The sequence below is a fragment of the Brachyhypopomus gauderio genome, chromosome 8 (assembly GCF_052324685.1).
Source record: "Brachyhypopomus gauderio isolate BG-103 chromosome 8, BGAUD_0.2, whole genome shotgun sequence".
Lineage (NCBI taxonomy): Eukaryota > Metazoa > Chordata > Actinopteri > Gymnotiformes > Hypopomidae > Brachyhypopomus > Brachyhypopomus gauderio.
This window is the reverse complement of record NC_135218.1, coordinates 16,839,608-16,859,175: the sequence shown is the minus strand read 5'-3', so window position 1 is coordinate 16,859,175 and position 19,568 is coordinate 16,839,608. Positions and strand designations below refer to the sequence as shown.

General features: G+C 40.1%; 1 protein-coding gene across 10 annotated transcripts in view; it reads left to right on the top strand.

Moving 5' to 3' along the window:
- The first annotated feature begins 1,573 nt into the window (after nucleotides 1-1,573).
- The window catches only part of shroom2a (shroom family member 2a), a 31,600-nt gene continuing 13,605 nt past the window's right edge, over nucleotides 1,574-19,568 (top strand). For 4 of the 10 annotated variants that reach the window (XM_077014993.1, XM_077014992.1, XM_077014991.1 and 1 more), the window contains exons 1-3: nucleotides 1,574-1,709; nucleotides 2,200-2,810; nucleotides 11,401-11,549. In XM_077014993.1, the coding sequence (XP_076871108.1) occupies nucleotides 2,598-2,810; nucleotides 11,401-11,549 (362 nt within the window). In that variant the 5' untranslated portion in view covers nucleotides 1,574-1,709; nucleotides 2,200-2,597. Of the gene's footprint in view, nucleotides 1,710-1,754; nucleotides 1,955-1,996; nucleotides 2,115-2,199; nucleotides 2,811-11,400; nucleotides 11,550-18,076; nucleotides 18,409-18,478; nucleotides 19,347-19,568 lie in introns of those variants that run through there. The other 6 variants (XM_077014996.1, XM_077014994.1, XM_077014988.1 and 3 more) reach the window with 5 other exon arrangements.

Genomic DNA, 19,568 nt, shown 5'->3' with positions numbered 1-19,568 from the left:
GAATATGGCAAGTTCAGCATCTTACTCTCTCCTAACACCTGTAAGCCAGCTTTGTACCTATCGATTACAATGAAATTATGGATCCTTCTACGAGTGTGCAGCTATTTCCCCCAGACTCACTTCTCTGTTTAATGTTAATGACAGTATGAAGTAACCATTAGTCTGGGAAGAAAGGAAAAGAGCTATCACCTAATGGGATTCATTAGTTTGATATCGTCAGAAAATAAAGTATAAATATCATAAATATAATAAGTGGGTGTATTTTATGTTGACCTGATCATTCATGTACCTGTACTGCATACCGTACAGCAGGAAACAGTATATTCAAACGTTTACTGCGCAAATGTTAAAACATTCAATTATCAGTATATGTCCTTCACTTCAATATGAGGTTTCAGGTATGATGTGTATATGCTTATAAAAGATTCCTCATAATTATTACATACGAAAAGCACATGTATAGTGGACACACTAAAACTAAAAATCACTGATCTAGTAGTAGCCTACATAACATAAACCTTAGTACAGCACTTACTGCAGACTGCTCAGGCCAAAGTACTCCACTGGGACCCTGACAGGCCATGGCTGTTGTATTAAAAGGGAGTGACAGCTTAACTAGCAGCTGCCCTGCCATCCACAAACACTCTCCAGGGCATGGCTGGCACACTGCATTGTGGGTATCTTATTACAGTACAGTTATTATTTTTTTTTAAAGATGTCCAACACCCAGTAGGACATGTTTTAACAAAGTCACAGTGAGCAAAACTCCTTCCAGAGCATCACACAGGCCTTTGCATACAGAGCAGTAAACCTTCTCTAAGCACTTTTGTTATAGTATACTGAACAAAATCTTGCATAGAGTTGAATAGTTATGTTAACATGCAAATTATAGATTGGTCTAATAACTATTCTTGGGTAATACATAAATTAATAAATATTTTTACAATTTGAAGCTGCCAAATATGCACAATGAAAACACTCTTAAACGTCCATCCATGAATCCAAGACAGCACATAAGGTTTGAGAAGATATGATGAGTTATATATGTATCATATAGAAGTAATTTTTGTGATGTTAATGTATGGTACTGAACATGCATTTTGAGTTGATCATTCGAGTTGATTTGGACCATGCGGGTATATAATAACCGAGCAACCAAGTTAAGCTGGGCGTACACTGTGCAATTTTTGGCCCATTTTCAGCCGATTTTTCACTCGTGCGACTATGTTTGCGATCGGGCCAAGTTTCGGCTCAATCGCGTGTCGTGCATCGTATAGTTTACACAGGTGAACGAGGAGCGATTCACACCTCACGACCAACTCCCGATCAGAAATCGCAGCGTCGCAAGATTATCAAACATGTTTGAAATTCAAATCGCTCCTCGTGAGATCGCATGAGAGCGTCGGGTCGTATAGTGTGAGTATATGAATCGTGAGCTGTGAACTTTTAAACCCTGCGATTTAGTCGTACAGTTTGAGCTGGAGCTGAGTACACGATTTAAAATATCGTACAGTGTACGCCCAGCTTTATTTGACAGCCGTCAATCTGTAATATCTTTCATCGTGCAGAAGGGGGCAGCACAGCCCCTCACTTGACTCCGGAGTTCTCTCGCGCAGGTAGACGTCCCACCCGCCGCCGCTCGCCTCAGGTTGCCTCTCGCGCGAGGAATCCGGTCTTGGCAACAAGTATTTCGGCTTCAAACCGTCGAGGTAATTTTTTTATTTATCAGCGAACAGGGTGAACGATTTCTTTTGTATGATATGTTGTAATAACATCGTTGCTGGACACACGTATGTGAAAAACCAAATTAATAAACCGTGTAAGGACACTAGGTAGGCTAACTTTCGTAGGGATAGTGAATTAAGTAGAGTAACGTTAGCCTAACGTTAGCTTCGGAACCAACAGGGAACGGACCGGCTGTGTGTGAATTTTACCTCACGGATTTAACCTTCAGGTCCGATACCAGTTCACTTTATTCTGATATATTAGTCAAGTGCTGTCACGGCCATTGGGATTGGGAAACCTTGTATATTTTACGTTCTCGTTGCTTTTTTGTTTTTAAACCAATTGGCTAATTCTACCTTTACAAGCTAGTTGTGCTAGCTAGGTAGCCGGTGAGTTGACTAAATGTCTGCTAACTAGTAATCAAGTGATGTTAACAGGACTAATTGTGTTCTGTTTTGTTTGTTTTTTTTATAGCTCGTCTCTTATGTGGCTAGTTATTCAGGATCGGATGGCAAGCGCAGCCTGGAGAAGATAAAAGGATTAGCCAGCTCCTGCCTCGCTTGCTTTAAAGTGAACGAAGAGGGAGGCGAGAGGACGGAGCCGTCCAGCAAGTAGCCGCCGAGCTTTCACCCAGACACACCGTGTGCTCTGGCAGCCCCACAACATGTTTCTCTTTAATTCTCTCATTAAAGAGCATTAGTTAAGATCACTCGAGTATCAACAGGTGTTACTACAGTAGTGACTATATGTAGGTTGGCTGGCAGCGGATTTCAATCTTGGGGGAAATTCTAGATAGTTCACTTTTTATTCCCCAGGGACAATTTGCCCGTTTTAAGTAATACCAGGCAGCTGGTTAGCTAGCTGTGTACGAAATGGACGCTGTCGATCACCATTACTTGGACTCGAGATTCATTGATCAAGACCAAAGATTGGTTTATGAGGCGGACAGGAGCTTGGGTCAGAATGGCAGTGCTGGTTCTGCCGAAGGATGGAAGCTGCTTCTCGTGTCTCTGTCTGGAGGCGCGCCGTGGGGCTTCACCCTGCGAGGAGGTCTGGAGCACGGAGAACCGCTCATCATCACCAAGGTAAAGCAGGAATGCCGAACCAGTGTGAACCTATTCATAACCCTAATCTTAACCAGCAACTAGCACTGTAGACCCAAGATTGTCACAGTTTGATCGCGCATAAAGTTTGGGTTTCATCTCACAACATGATTCTCGGCCTCAAAAGTATTTCAACCATAAGTCTCATATAAGTATCACGGAAAGTTGGTTCGCTACATCCAGGAAGTACCATTCAAATTATAAACGCAGAGAAATGGGTTGTCATCCTCCTTTACCCGTCACCAAATCTCCCCTAAACTACCTCTATTACACAGCTCTACTGAGATAATTTAACTAAAACAGTTGTTTCTTTCATTCCCTAGTCATAGATTAGTGATGTTTAGTCATAGATTAGTGATGTTTTTGACTACTTTGGCTGGTCATGGAGATTTCTGGGTGAAATGGTCGTGATGACCTGTAGTACTGAGGCAGGATGTTCATGGTTTCAGGAAAAGGGATCTGCAGTTCAAAATTGTTACACAAAGCCTCTTAACAGCTTGCTCTTTTGATAACAATTCAGGCCCTGAAAAACATTCCTGCAAGTTGTTTTGTGTTTAAACTATAGGCGAAAAGGAAGGGTAAATGTTTTCTGCAGTTCTTTGTCATTTGATTTGTGGTCTGAAAATAAACTGTCCAAAAATGGCACATTTATATGTATTAGCTGATCCCAATATAAAAGTTGCTCTGGTTCCTTTAGATGTTTTTTTCTAATATGTTGGGAAGTAGCTTGTTACGCTGTGCTGCTACTTGCTATATTGATATCTGTATTTGAAGATGGAAAGCATTTCTAGAGTACACTTATTCATTGATTGGTTTACAGTACAATAGCCCCATCGTTTTCAAGCCCAATACAAAAGCTTTTGGAATATATTTGCTTTTCTTATTGGAATGTTAAGATGAAATTGGCAAATGCCATTTGAACATCTTCCATACCTTTAATATATGTGTAATGGTTAATTTATGCTGCTTGCTACTTTTTGGCATTTTGTTAATTTTCTTTCAAGAAGTAAAGCAGCTTTTCGCTTTAAGTACATAAAGACTCACTGCAGAGTTTCTATGGTAATTAGATTTTTATTATTTTTTTTACTATAGACGTGGTAGGGATTGTTAATATTTTAAACAATTTGGAATACTTATTTAATCCTGTAAAAGGGTGCCCAGTTCCAGTCCCAGAGATCTAATGCCCTACATAGTTTAGTTCCCATCCTAATCTCACACACCTGGCTTTAATATTAAGACACTCCTCAAGGACTTGATTAACTGGATCAGGTGCGTTAGATTAGTGTTGGAACTAAAATAAAGCTACATTTATATCACTACATAATTGTAACTTATTTATTTAACTACAGAAACATTTTTGTAACTTCTCTATTGCATTCTGCTAGAAATTCATTCATTATGTCTTTAAAATCACCCATTTTTATGAGGTGTCTTTTGAAACCTAATATGAAATGGATGATTTGCAAAAGCATCTTTCGGATGTTCATTCTGCCATCCTGAATAAAAAACTGACTCTCAGATTACAGTCTGAGACTAGGTTTGTTCTCTGTCTGGAAATCGGGCCCAGAGTCTTATGGTTTACCCTGAAATGGAAACATTGCTTCAGACTTAATACGTTCTTTTGTATTACTGAAGCTCCCCTCTGTTTAACTGGTGAATGATCAACTCAGAAAGACCTTGATGCTATATTTGGTATTGGGTGGTGGGGTTGCATACTCCAATGTCTGCTACATTGAATGAAGTATTCACTATATACTTTGATTACCTTCACTTCCAGTTTATTCCAAAGTCCAGCTGTTTGGCAAATGTGCACAGACTGTGAAACCGTGTGTGAACTCACCATAGACGTGACCTGCAGAATTAGAATTCCTTAAGGAGCTTGGAATCTTTGTTGTTGATCCTTTTCTTGCAGACTTTTCGAATCACTGGCACCATTAGAAGGTTGGTTTGGAGTTTGCTTGGATAAGTGGATATTCTGTTTAGTTCTTTTAATCAACAGGGAGATGAACTTGGCCCTTTTCATTACCCCCTGCAGCCTGTGTCATGCCTCAGCAGTTGGTGAGACCAGTTATTTTTGTACTCCAATATTAAGGTGTTTACTTTTTCCAGGCGTGCTTTTATATATTATATATTTTATATTGTTCTTTGCTGTAAGTGAAACAAATTCTTGGTGTTGTGCAAATGTTTACTTGTAATGTTTGTCCCGTTTGTTAATTTTAGATCATTTTGAATATTTCACATGACACAAATCATGCTGAACCACACTGTCCAGGTGCTACACGTGCTCTGTAGTTTAGTCTGTGACCACAGAAAACCAATGTTGCTTAATCTCAGAATTTGAATTCAGTAGCTAATGTTTTAATAACCCCTCAGTAAAACAATTAAAATGCTTTAATTTGTAACATATTTCTTAAGATGATTCAGTCATTGTTCTGCTTATCATCTCTTGGGTGAGCTCAGACGCTGGGCTTTTTGTTCCCAAAGCGCTCCAGTGATTTTTGGCAAAGCAAGTTCTCCTGCCTTATCGGTGACATTTCGCAAGGCCGGTGTCAGTGACGTTTGCATGGTGTCATGGTCATCTCATGTTTACTTTTATCTTCTCTGTTGTTTACTTTAACAGCCAGACATGTACAGTACCACTGTATCCATTTACTTCAGATATACAGAGTAGGATTTAACTTTTGAATTAATTTATAAGCTATTCAGAGTAAGTGTGCTTAGTATGTCATTTGTATTAGTTAGGGAAAGCATGATTTCTGTGAAGGGCTTTTTTCTATTCACACATAGAAAAAGAACATACAGGCAGCTGAAGATATTCAGTAACCACTTATGTTTTCCAAAAATAATGAGACTTTTGTTTCTATTATAGAAAGACAGAACTGAATGAACAGAAAGACAAGTTAACATGCTCAATAACACCATCGCAAAACAAAAAACATCTCTGCAGAAAACACACTTCAGTAGCTCCTCTTGATGCTTAGGCTACTTCAATGGAAACAAAGATAAAACGTATCTTTGTTTGTCTCCCTGAATGTTCCTGAGTAGCAGAGATGACATCAGTCCTACACTACTGGTTATGTGAACATTTAGGTATTTTGGAACTCTGTAAAAGCTGAAATATGCCAGTATTGAAGGAGAAAAGTGCAGCAGCATTTGATGTGCAGTATTTTCTGAAGCTGGTGCTTATCTGTGCCTCTCTTGATGTCAGGCCAGCCGGTGCTTGTCCGTCTGGCCTTGGAGAACGCCATCTTCTCTATCCTCATTGTGCTGTTTTGTGGTTGTTGTGTGTTTTCTCCATGGCTCTTGAAGTGGACTGGCAGTGCCAGGAACGGGGATGGAATGCTAGACCTTTGCTCCATTCTCTGAATGTACTGAATTATGTCTGACTGCCTGGAGCCTGGTGGAATGACACAATCTCGCATCTGGGATAAATTTAGCTTGAATTAGACAAAGCTGGGCAAGTTTAAAACCTTCTTTTGGAGTTCTGCCTTTGACTTTTACATGATGGATGTACGCAGCCCGTAATGCACTTCATCCACCAGGGAACATACTGGGGTCCTTATGAACTAGGAAGGGAACCCTTATTTTTTTTGGGAAGTATGGTTTTCAAAATATGCAAGGCTCAGTTATTCTGGATAATACTCCTTTTGAAAGTATGACTGGGAGTTAGTCATTCTTATGGCACTTATTCATACCTAATTGTATAAAAAAGAGGGGGGCTGGTGTTGGTGTCAATCACACACTTCTGTTATTGGTCATGATTTTTTAAACAGCATATGCAGCTACGCATTAGATGATTATACTGGAAAAGAAGTTTTAGTTAGTTCACTCTGTAAGGCTTGTTTATCGTTATTTTTTTTGATAAAGTTAATATAAAATACTTGGATATTGAACCATGTGGACATTTATTTAAATTGAAAATATGTATATAGAGCAAAATAAGAAAACTGAAGTTTATAAACATTCTTGGCATTCTTTTCATACTACTGGGTTTGCCAAAAGTCTTCATTGTCGTTGTTTTAAAGACCCAGTTCTATAAACTCAAAAACCCTGTTTTACACTGCTAGCACTGCTGAATATCAACTTGTGTAAGGTCCTTACAACTCTTGTTTTCCAACATGAACACATTACTTTGTAGAATGGTGCATTTCTTACAGGGCACACATTTTAGAAGTGCTATACCTATTGTCAGACAATGTTCGTGTTGAAACATGTCCAATGCATGCTAAATAAACAAGCATGTCTCAGAGTGTGGCAGGATTTTATATTTATATATAAAAGTTTAACATGCACATCTCGCGTGTGAAATCAAGGAAAATATTACACATGCAGCATCTGGCTGGTCAGGTCAAATAGGACTCAATGATATGAGAGGGAAACTATTTTTATGACAAATATTGCGTCTGAGTTTTGATTTGTGATGGGTTGTTTTGTCAAGCTTCAGTTCAATATTTATTGTGCTTTAATATTGGCAGTTCCTTCTGTAATTCCACAGAATATAAGCTTCCTGAGCCATCAGAGTGGAGAGCATCAGAGCCTGTATGCTTCTTTTTCCTTCATATCAAAATATAATACCAAGATGTGGCCATCCCAGTGGTGCCTTCATGAATGGGGTGAATGAAGCTAAATATTTTAAAAAAATGAAAAGTTTCTTTCTGAAAAGTAGATGCATATATTGTAGTAAAATTAGCAAAAAAAAAACAGTATAGGCTAGAATTTCTGCTAATTCAGTTTCAGCTGACTGACCAATCAGCACTGAGTAGCAAAGTCAGATTGCCCAAAACCTGTTTGTGGCCAATTGGTGAGGAGTAATTTTTAGCAGTTTAGTTAAAAGTAATCATTTTAGACTCTACATGTAAACATGAGTGTGCCCATGAATGTTAGAAGAAGATGTAAACATGAGTGTGCCCATGAATGTTAGAAGAAGACATTACAGAGTGGCAGGTCTTCTCTCTTTAAATTCTCTGGGGAGCAAAACTTCTTGGTCACACTATTCCTGGTCACGGTTTTCTATTTTTGATTTTCACATAAAACCAAAGGTATGAAAAGCGTAACATTTTTTGGTATCAGATTCATTAACAATGTTTTTTTATTGTCCAGTTGTGGATTATCAATTAAATATGTAAAGAACAAATGACACACAGATTTATTTTTGATTGTTGTGTTATTTGTATATATAAATCTATACACTTCTGTTCATTGTGTGATTTTTGAAAAAGCTCTGGCATCCAACAGCCCAACTCACTTCACTGGTGATATTTTTAAGCCACAGCGCCATATTGGTATGCCAAATAATGTGTCTGTGATGGTTGCCATATTAAAAGTTCAGTTTTTGTTTACAGTATATCACTTGTCAAACATCCTGTTTTAGAAACTGCATAATCCACCAGACAAAGCGGGACTTTATTTATTTAGCAACGTTATTTAGCTCAAAATGTGAGCTGCTTTTGTGGTTATCACTGCTGTTAGCTAGCTAGATACAATGTCTGAACAACTGATGGAAACTTGCTAAGACAAGGCTTGTACAAACTAATAGCTCTAGTATGAATTTAGTATTACCTTTTCAAACATAAAACTTTAATGTTATCCGTCTTGTCTAGTGTTTCTCTGGTAGTACCTTCTAGGTAATCAAAATTGACAAAAACATAAAAACAGCACATCCATAATACATAGCCGTAAATGTCTTAATTTAACTAAAAGCTATAGACCTGCATCCTTTATAAAAGGGTCATTTAAATTGAAGGCAAGGACAGCATGGTGTTCACCTTATATGAGGCACTGTAATGATACATCTGCATTGGCCATACAAGTGTGGCTGAACAAACACTTTTAGTGGCCTCACCTTGTGCTAGACAATTAAACGTTGCATCATCTATCCAGTTCTTTATTAGAGATGACTTATTTAAGCCCTGGCTTACATGCTCTGCATATTTATCTGAAATTGCAGCCCTTGCAACTTGTTAATTGCATTGTTTCTAATTGCAATTTAATTCCAACCAATTAATTTTTTATGTTACTGGGGTGACTTCTCTTTCTTCACGTGAAGAAAGTCATGTAGACTTTGCATGGCCTTGTGTTTCACTCTGTTAAATTCTTAGCACAATTGTCATGATTGAACAGGAATGTGTTTTAAAACCGCTATGTGCTTTTACATTGGAATAACTTATCCAAATCCTTTTCCTATATAGGAATTCCCCTTTGTTGGCCCCTGCTATTAGATACTATGTGTGTTTTTTTTTTTTCTTCTGTAAATTTTCTCTCATTGTCACTGTTAATTCTAGATATGACAATGGGCATCCTAGTCTTGTACTCTGCACGTGAAGGTGATGCCTGCATTAAGCATTCATGGATGTGGTTTGACTACTTTTTTCTTTAACCGTCCTAAATAATTTGAGAGGAGATAGCCTTGTATTATGCTCATATGAATGTATAGGACACGTGGGTTATATTTAAAGCCCTTTTCAAGAGATGTTCTGGGATAACTTTATTTCTTATAACGAATAGAAAATGAATGCGTCGAGTCCACTTGATATTCATTTCAGTGCTACTCTTATTAGCAGGTCTTATTTGCCAGCAAGGTCATGTATGATGTTACGGCTGCCACAAAATTAGTTCCAAGATCTCTAAATGTGCCTTTGTGGCAGTTCAATGTTGATGGACCACTTTCAAATAATCCAGCCATATTGATGAACTTAACACTCAGAATCCTGGAATGAATGAAACGTTGATGGAGTGGCTCGTATCATGCTGCTTCCTCACTAATGGCCTCTTGCTCTCCTCTGTAGCCTGACTTCAGCAGCTGGGGGATGTCTCTGCTCTGATGGCTGTGCTTAGCTGACTCCAATGCAATTCTATTGTTCTCGGTCATTCATTTTGTCAGTTTGCTGTGGAATGCCAGAGGGGGGCATATCCATTTCTCTGCCTGGTTTAGATTAGCATTTGAGGTTATTTTAAGTTCTGCTTGTTCAGGCATTCTGAGGCATTTTCCTTGTTTTATTTTCTCCAAGGGGACTCTGGGTTCCTGAATCCTGCACATTCTGTAATAATAAACAGAGCAAAGCCAGCTTCTACAGAGTTCAGAGCTACAATAACCACAGTTGTGCATTCTTTAGCAAGCACATATTTTGGGTTTGATGATTTAAGATGTTCTGTTGTTCAGGAAGCCACAGGAGGTTTGTTGCCAGGAAGCTTTTGGATTTGGCTTGCAGCATCAAAGAATGCTGCAGTCCCTTAAGAGAAGCACATTAAAACAGCCTATCACAGTACATGATCAGCATTAGCTATTTGTCAAATATTTAATTCAGAATATCAGTAGTTCACCATCATTTCGTAAAACCAATTTTTATTTTGTGGTTTTGTGAAAAATGCAAATAGAGTACTGTGTGATGGTGGTGGGGTTTCTTTAGTTCGTTTTGTTTTACTGGGACAGGAAAAGATTCACATTGCATCTGACTAAAGGAAAGTGTAGAAAAATGTAAATTTTTAGAAATGCCCTGGTGAGTTTTGATGTGGATAAGAACGCTATGTTGACAAAAGAGCTTTACATTGATTAAATAATATATATGATGAAGTGTTCTGTATTTTGGTATGTCCTCTATTTGTGCCGTTAATAACAGGCTAAAATGCTTCTTCTTTTTTTTTTTTTTATAAGGCAAATCGGAAAGTTTTTCATTCTGGTAAGGTTTGCATTTTGTAAACTAGTTTGTCAGTTTATTGTATAGTGCCTTATGATGTTCCTCGAAAGGAATGCAGCCTAAAACTTGGCTGATCTCTGCAGACGCATCCCAAGCAAATAGAACTTTATTTTATCCTTACTGCCTCAGAGGACTTTGCTATGATGAAACCAGTAATTTTGCACTAGAATTTTACCATTCTGCGTGCTAAAGGTTCAAGGTTTATGCACTAGACTTTAATGACTCAGCATCTAATCATGAACTCAAATGGTGCATAGCTCTTTATTTAGCATCTAACATTACGCATCATTTCAGGAATTTACTGGGGCCAATCTCACCCACCTACCCCCATCAAATCTACCCTTTAGGAGTGAATCATTATTAAAAGGCACAGGATGAACCTCATGCTGCCCATGCTGGTGATGGGGCCCCCCGGCGTACTGGTTTAAGGAGCAGAACATCTTTGATGTTTGATCATTTACACAAGAAACATCATGCGTGACTGCCAGAGTGGAGCACCATTTTAGCCTAAGGGGGCCATTCATACAGTGAATTCCTATTACACCAACAGACTAATTTGACCTTTTGTTTTCATACGTGCTGCAGAGATGGGCGAGTTGGCGCAGCACCTGCTCAGGTGCTGCCCTTCTGTTGTGTTTCTCAGGGAGGCGATGCTGGGTAAACAATGGCTAGGGTGAATTCTGAAGGATCTCCTTAGCAATGTTTGGTACCTCCTGCTAGAGAGACGCATGTTTACTGTTAACTATAAACTCTCTACACACGAGCGTGTTGTTTTTGCTGTTGTTTTTTCCCTTTCTTTCCTTTCCCCCAGCAGTGTGCATGTGCGTGGTGTTCTGTATGGGGATGACCGTGTCTTACACCCCCTCTCTGTGTTGCAGGTGGAAGAAGGCAGCAAGGCAGCTGCTGTTAAACTTCAGGCAGGAGACCAGCTCGTAACCATCAATGAGGTTCCCCTCAGCGGCTACCGGCAGGAGGCCATCTGTCTGGTCAAGGGCTCCCACAAGACGCTCACTCTGGAGGTGAAAAGGTAAGGTACTGGCACACACATACGGGTGCAGGTGAACCTGCCCCAGGGCATCCAGGCACACCTGTTTCCCACACGCCATGTGCTCGAGTCTCCATGGCTACTTTTTTCAATGCAACCATAGTAACACGCACAAGGACAGTACAGGTACTGATGTGATTTGAGGACCTGTCGAGTAGGTCTGAGATATATATATATATATACTTACATCCTCAAGCTCACACGTGTATGTATATATAATATTATCTATCTCCGGTTTCACACCATAACATGTTCAACATAACTGTGTTGCTAGGGGAGAGCTGTGACTAATATTAAATGTACACCAACAATAGTGTTACACAGGTCATTTTACATGTGTTTGAAGTGGTTAGATTGTCTCATACAACATGGACAACACTGCTGTTCAGAATGAGCTTCGCTATGTGCATTTAGTAACATTACAGTTTGTAAAAAGTATGCAGACAGTTTAGCGGCCCTGTTCAGTGGTGTATGTGTGAGTAATTGTCCTGCTTTGCCTTTGAATGTGCTTGTAAGTCAGCTCTGCTGCCAGCTAACAACAGCGAGGAGAATTAGTGTCTGATAATGAAGACATTCTCTGCTGACTCAGTGAAGTATCTGACTACACATTTGACCTTGCTGTGGCTCAGCCCTGTGTGAGAAGCCGATACATTTCATTTCTCAACTAATCAAGCAGCTCCGAGATTCCCAGTTGTCCTAGTTCGAAAGCTCCCTGTTTCAGTGTGGCCTGTTTTACATGCATCGGGTAGCGTCTATTTCCCATTACTCCGGATGAACTATTGCTCAGTGAAAGTATGTATGTCATGAAAAAATCTGAAATCTGCAATGGTTTGTGCATTTCCTTCAAGTGTTTGTGTACAACTGGGGTGAAAAAAGATACTTATTAATGTACACTGTTGAATGAAGTCTTCTGATATCAGTTCCTGTTTTTACATGACTCCAAACCGGAAGTGTCCCTCAATTTTGAAATTGTTTGCATGTGTGAAAGTGGATGCTGAGTATCCGTTCAGTGAATTAGTCACTCCACAGGTAGTGCCTGGACAGGCCAGTTGGGCCAGATTGTTGCCTGATTGTATGACCGTCTTGTGTAAGCAGTACACATGACCGTAACATTCAGGGTGGCTGTGTTTCATTTGAAAGGGCCCCTATTTCTTTCACTTTAATGAAATATAAAAAAATTATATATATATATATATATATATATATATATATATATATATATATATATATATATATATATATATATATATATATATATAATGTTACAAAAATTGCAAAAATATTATAATTTAGCTCACAATAGTCTTAAATGCTGGAACAATGGTCGTTGTGTGTGTTAGTGTGTATACAAAGGAGCTCTTTGAAAATTTGAGTACTAGAGTGTTTTGCTACCTCTATGAGGGGGTGGCAGGGTGTGGTCTTAATTCCAAATGTCGGTTATTGATTGCATAACTCCATCTTTTGAAATCTTTAAAGGGTACCTAGGTGTCATAATTGCAACACCAAGCTTGATCCATGTTTTGTTGTTTTTAATAGGCAGGCATCTGGACATAAATGTTATCAGTTTCCACAGAGCCTGGCTTATCTTTGACCAATGAGGAAAAAGGAAGGCTTCACCATTTGCCCATGTTTGAGGGCGTTGCCTGTGTTTTGCATATGCTGACCTCATTTGAAGCTATGAAGTCATACAAAAGGGAGGGAGCAGTCGGTCTTGTTCCCTGTGCTCTGCAAACATTGCAGGTGTGATGTGTAAGTGCAAAGCTATGCTGATTTAGCAAGAGTCCACAGGCTTGTCTCCAGGTGAGATGGTGCAGTTTTGCTTGTGCTCTTGTGAGGTTATTCGATACATTTCATGTTATTCATTTTTATTGGCTCATTTATCAGTATAAATAATATCTCTGTATTGATTCTGTTTTTATGCGCTTCCTATGTATTTGTTATGCTCTGATTAAAGTGACATTAGGAGTCAATATGGATCATTCATCCACACATTGCACTGCGGTGCCATAAGGAGTGTGATGGTGAATCTAATGCTGTACTACAATACGCAGGAGACACCCACCTGCTTCTTCTGTATTTGGTTTTCATATAGGGGACATGAACTACCATTAAACACAGTGCAAGAAACACCAAGTAGGTTGTCGTGTCCACAGTGCTTTGAAGCACGTCCTTGGAAAAATCCATAACGTTAGCCATGTTGCCAAGTTTATACTATTGCATATAAAGTACACGCTAGCCACTTGGCAGAGCACAGCACAAAAGATCCGTCTCCATTCCAGTCCAGTGAGTGCACAGCACATTGACCCAGTGAAACAAAAGTGGCGTGTGGATCACGCCATTGTTGCCGTGGGCAACCCTAGCGCCCTGCAGAGTGCGCTGATACGTGTTCCCAGGGCCTTATGGAGCTTGCGAGGACGTGCACAGCTGTCTGGTGGCGGTCAGTGCCGTGTCTCACCGTAGAAAGACCTGCTAGTCACCAGATCACAGATTCCAGGAGCTTTGCCTTATGCATGAAATGTTGGAACACACTTCTGATATTTTCAGGCCGGCACCACGATTAATTGTTTCAAATGAAGGAAGATTCAAGGTACCTTATTAAGACCATGTGCTGAAATGGCAGTCAGAAATGGGAATGGTTTTAAATGTCATGGCATCTGTGGAGCGGCCCCCTACTTCAAATCCCTGTAGGACTGAAAATGAAATGGATGACGGATAATAGCCCCAAAATGCATTTTTTGTGTGTTTTTAAGGTCCCAAAAAACACAGTGACGTAAAATGTAACAAAACTTAATGGGTTTTTTCATTGACAATGTTACAAAACCATGACGCCATTGCCATGATTTTATTACTCTACAATTGCAAATAGCAATTGTGATCTTCAGTTTGAATGGCTCTCTCACAGCAGTGGAGTGAGAGCACTGATACAGAAAATGAATGCATTTGTTCTTCAGAGTTATTAGCGCCATCTAGTGGAGGAAACCTCAAATACCTTGATATTTGAACATGCTCATGAAACTAAATCAAGTATTGGAGCCCATAGCCCACAAAACCGTCTAAATCCAGTGTTTTTGTTTAGCTAGCATGCCAAGCTGAAGTATGGAGACTTGTTAAAGTGGAGATGAGATGTCAGTCCAGTGTCAGTGCTGTCTCCTGTACTTGCATTTGTTAGTATTTGTCAGAGTAACCATAGTAATCTCTGCTCATAGAAGCAATCTCAGCACAAACGATCTATTCACGTTACAAGAAATGGTCACCATTCAACCTAGTAGTGTATGTAACCATACACTTAAAATATTCTGTCGGTGGGTTTTCGGGAGTTGAAGCAGTATAGTAGCACACAACATGAACTACATGGGAGTTGAAACTGGGCCTCTCAAATGTGCAGTTTTTCCAGCAGCTGGGAAAAGTTTTCCATCTTTTCCCGAGATGCCCCATGGTATAGGGGGAATCTTAGACTTTAATCAGGTCAGTGCAAAAAATATCAGTTTGAATTTATTCCATTTTAGCACATAACCCTTTAACTCTAAAACAAATTCAATTTATTGTAAAAATAAATAAATGTTGTGTCCTGTTGGTTAGTTATTAGTCCTTGTGTACTCGTCCTAGCCTTTATTTTACCATCTAAAGCCCTATAGCTTGCAGTGAAGCTGCACATGACTGCTCTGAGTCCATGCCTGTGTCCAGTAGAATTTGGTTGCTGGGTGCTCTTGCTGCCCTGAGCAATGTTGGAACATGGTTCAGAATCCTGTTAAATCTAGCAAAGCTCCTTGGTCTCATAAGCTGAGAGTGCTAACCAGAAGATGTCTGTGACTTACATGGCCTGCTTTGGTGGCTTGTGCAATGTTGGTGCTGTGTTGCTCCTGATTTTGGATCATTTCAGTAAATTATTTCAGTTTGTTCTCTAATGTTAGAAAGCACTATCCTATATAACATTTAAGGGCAAGTTTAACATCCACTCCATCTATCTCTAAATTAATTATGATTTCCATCACTAAGATGAGTCAACACCTGCAAGTCACACGCATTTTATTAGCACTGACGGAAAAGCTGTTTCCACAAGGCTGGTTAATCAAACGTAGATAATTGCAGGGAGTGTAATATAAATAGGGATAATTACAGTGTTACCTACCTGACTCACTCGGGTTCTCTAGCAGCTTGTTTAGACATTACGAGCAATAATGACTGTTTGAAAACTTTTTAAAATTAATTGCTAACAGCAGTTTTGACCAAAAAGCAATTTGCTATTGACATTTGTTTACTGACTTCCTTCATCTTGGGTGTATTTTAGCATTTAGTAATATGAGAACAATAGTGTGCTTTTTGGTTCATTCTTAGTTCATACTTAGAATCCACTTAACCTCCATATATGGTTCAGAGATCCCTGTGGTGTTCTGTTCTCCCTCTGTGATGGCTGGTATGTGTACAGTACATGGGGAAGATGAGTGATGAGACATTTGTCTGCCTGGCTCACTACATTTCAGGGGCTTAAGGGCCTAGCTCTGACATGTCAGCCTCATGATAAGCCTACTCCATGCTACGCAGAACGTTTCATAAGACTAGCAGGCCACAGAATGGGGTCATGGTAAGTGAAGCTCTTGGCATTCCAAAGTGGGTCTGAGTGAGTTCAGAAGGTACTGCCTGCTACTTTGTTCTTTTAGAAATATATTTGATGACGTGCTGAATTTTATCCTTCTCTGTCTGTGCCAGGTAATTGTTGCCTGATCTTTTGGACCTTTTGTGGGTTTTTTTTTTTTTGGTTTTTTCCCCCGGGATTGTTTGTGAAACAACAATGACTGGATGGTGTGTATGAGTGGTGATGTGAAAAGCTCTGTCATGAAGGGAAAAAAAAATCTATAAAAACGAGACTTTTCAGACTCCTGGGGCAACCAACTGTGCAGCTGCTGGCTAGCCGGCTGGTATGTCATGCAGCCCAGGAATGTGCTGGTCATTACGGGAGGCTTGCACTTGGCCTCTCTGGGCCCTTAAGCCAGGGGCTGATTGTGGAGGGTGCTGAAAAAAACCTTTGTGTTGCCGTTCCAAACCCAGGCAAATGGCCGAGTCCCGCGCAGCCTGTGCACTTCGCTGCTGTAGCACATGCTGCCTTTGCAACATCTTTGCACTACATCAGCATTCTCTTTAGTTTTGGTACAATGTCCTACCATTGATGAACATTCACTCTTTCCTGCTTATTTGACAAAGTCAATTAAATGTGTGCCAGTTATCCTAATCTGATGACTGCCCTTTGCTAATCACCTCAGAGATGTTTTTGTCCATTTAAAGCGGTTGTGATCAGGTCCTCCATGTGAATATGTTGAGTCCACGGTTACAATTGTTTTCTCAGTGTGACTTGGCACATGTGATCATTCCAGGATGCATTGAACGTCAGGTGTGTACGCCCTCAGGATGAATCTTGGCAGTGTTGGAGATCCGACTGGAAATTTAACATGTTAAAGTTGCCTGGCTCCAACTTGAAAATCAACATATTAAAGTTGTTATTGATGCACTCTGCGTTGAGATCCAGTTGCAGTTGTGATTACTAAAGTAAGATTGATCAAACTTGCCTGAGGTCTCATCATTTACGCAACACTGAAACGTAGGATTTATTTCACATGACCTGTCTGGAATGTATGAGTTGGAACTCTCTCACAATGTGTCATTGCGCATTAAGATTTATGTATTAATTTCTTCATAGTCTGCCCTACCCATCAATTGCAGACCAAACAGTTTCGATGTGATCATCATGCCTGTCACCAGGCCATTTGTTTTAATGGTAGAATGGGTTTTAATCAAGCCCTAAGCTTTGTAGGTCGCAGCTTACTACGACCATTGTATACCCGCTGTATATAAGTATATACTTATACCCATCACCTCATACTCTCATACTCGTCACCTGTTTTACTGGCCATATACAACCTGTCATGGTTTAGAAGGAACTACAGGTTGACTGTTTGAGGCTCTGACCTGGTTTTACACCAGATGGCCTATGTCAGAGCTTCAGACATCCACTCTTAACAGAACAAGTCTCTCAGTCCAGTTGGGGAGGTTGAGGTCAGGGGTCATGTTTGGTGAAGTCCGCTGCTGAGAGAGAGGTGTCCCACACAAGAATGAAGAGGGCAACTTTGGTGTCAAGCAGACTTTTTTTTGTGTGTGTGTAGGGGGCGTCGTCCCCCACCTATGTAGAACTATAGAAAACCCGGATGTGAAAGGTACCCCCCCCCCTTTTTTTTCCTTGAAAATCCTGCCATGTTGTCTGATCTGTAAAAATGTATGAAGACTGTCGCCGATGTCACTTCGTTCCACAAGTGCACTTGCGCCCTGCGAAGATCAACATGTTGCCATAGTAAATGGAAGACATCTAGGCTGCTGCACAGGGGGGGATGGAGTTCAACCCTCTCAGCTTCTTCTCATTAACATGCCCTCCTTGGACCAATGGGGACTCGGAGGCTGCAGCATTACTTAAAGGGGACTGGCCATCGCAGTAGCCCCCTCCCCAGATCTTTGCAGGGGCAGAACCTGGTGAAGATCTGCCTAGGCTGACACACGTGCATAAAGTTTGAAATGTGTATATATTTCATCTTTGTGTCTTGAAAAGGGCTTCGTTAAGGCTACCCTTTCTTTGTTTTTGGATACAGCAGATGTTTGAAAAATGCTCTCACTCTGATCAGGGACTGGTCATCTATGGAGGAGCTTTTGTCGGGCCCAGCCTTTGATGTGCGTGAGGAATGCAGTGACTGAGGAGTCCACTGGAGCAAACCCGGACTCCAAACCTCAGAGCTGCTTGTCTGGCAACCTGATTAGGAATTTTTGCTTTTGTGTCTTTGTTGCCTTGAGGGTCTGCTTGGTGAGTTCAGAGACTTACTTGGCTACCGTTGTTTGTTCCTGCTTCTTTTGTGCCAAGATATTATGCCTTTTATGTATAGTAACTTCTTTGTCTTGCATTTGTTTGAGCATATTTATTAAATGATGCCATAATTATCTTGCATTGTGAATCATTGTGCTCTCTGCAATTCCTTAGATTAACAAGTGATTAACTGTTAAAACTAGCAACCTATTCCATATATATTTTGATTGAACAGCTGTGAGCAAGCGTCAGTATTTCATTGCCCTAAATAGTTTGATAATCTGTGGAGATTCTCTTGTAAGCCCATTGGTAGATGCAGGATTCTTTTATGCCTTCACTGCCACCACCACCCCCACTCCCCACAGCCTGAACTGGCCCTGGCTGAAGGCTTTGCATGAAGAAGTTGGATTGGCTGTTGCCTCTTAACCAGTGATTTGTTTGTTTTTGAATCAGCCTTGCAGTGAAAAACTGTGGAATGGGACTTTTCCCTTGCTAGCCCCCCACCTCGGCTTCCATACTGCATGGGCTCCACTGATCCAAGCCACTGGCATATCTGTGCCGGACCAGCTGTAGCCCTGACAATACGTCCAATAAAGGGACGAGCATTAGCATGTGAATGCCTAGTGCCATGTGTGGCTACCACAAAGACACTTGAGGCATTTATCCTGCAAAAGAGAACAGCAGGGAAACGGCCATGTTAAGGCCTCACGTCCCTTAATTTGTCGTTTAGGCTGTTGGATGATCTTTCTAACCTGCGGCAAGGAAAAACTTTGTCTTAGTCAATTTTGTTTAAGTTTAATTTACAAAGCATTTTGTGGCTTTTACTCTTGGCGTTCTAAGAACATTACTGGAGCGGACAGAAGGCGCAGCGTTGGATATCTAATGTGAGAGAGGACTGGGCTTGTGACACACTAGAACTTGAAAGTCACTGGTCAAGTGTAAGTGGAATGTTTAATGATTGTTTAATGTTAAACTTCTGGGAACCTTCAGAGTGTGTTCACAGTGTTTGGCCTTGGCTTAAATGTTTTACCAGTGTTTTATTTGTTTATTTTTATTTTTTATAAGCTTGTTGAGTCAGAACCTTAAAAAAAAAAAAAAAAAACACAACATCAAACACCTATGATTTCATTGACCACTATTTCTTTTCTGATACGTATTCC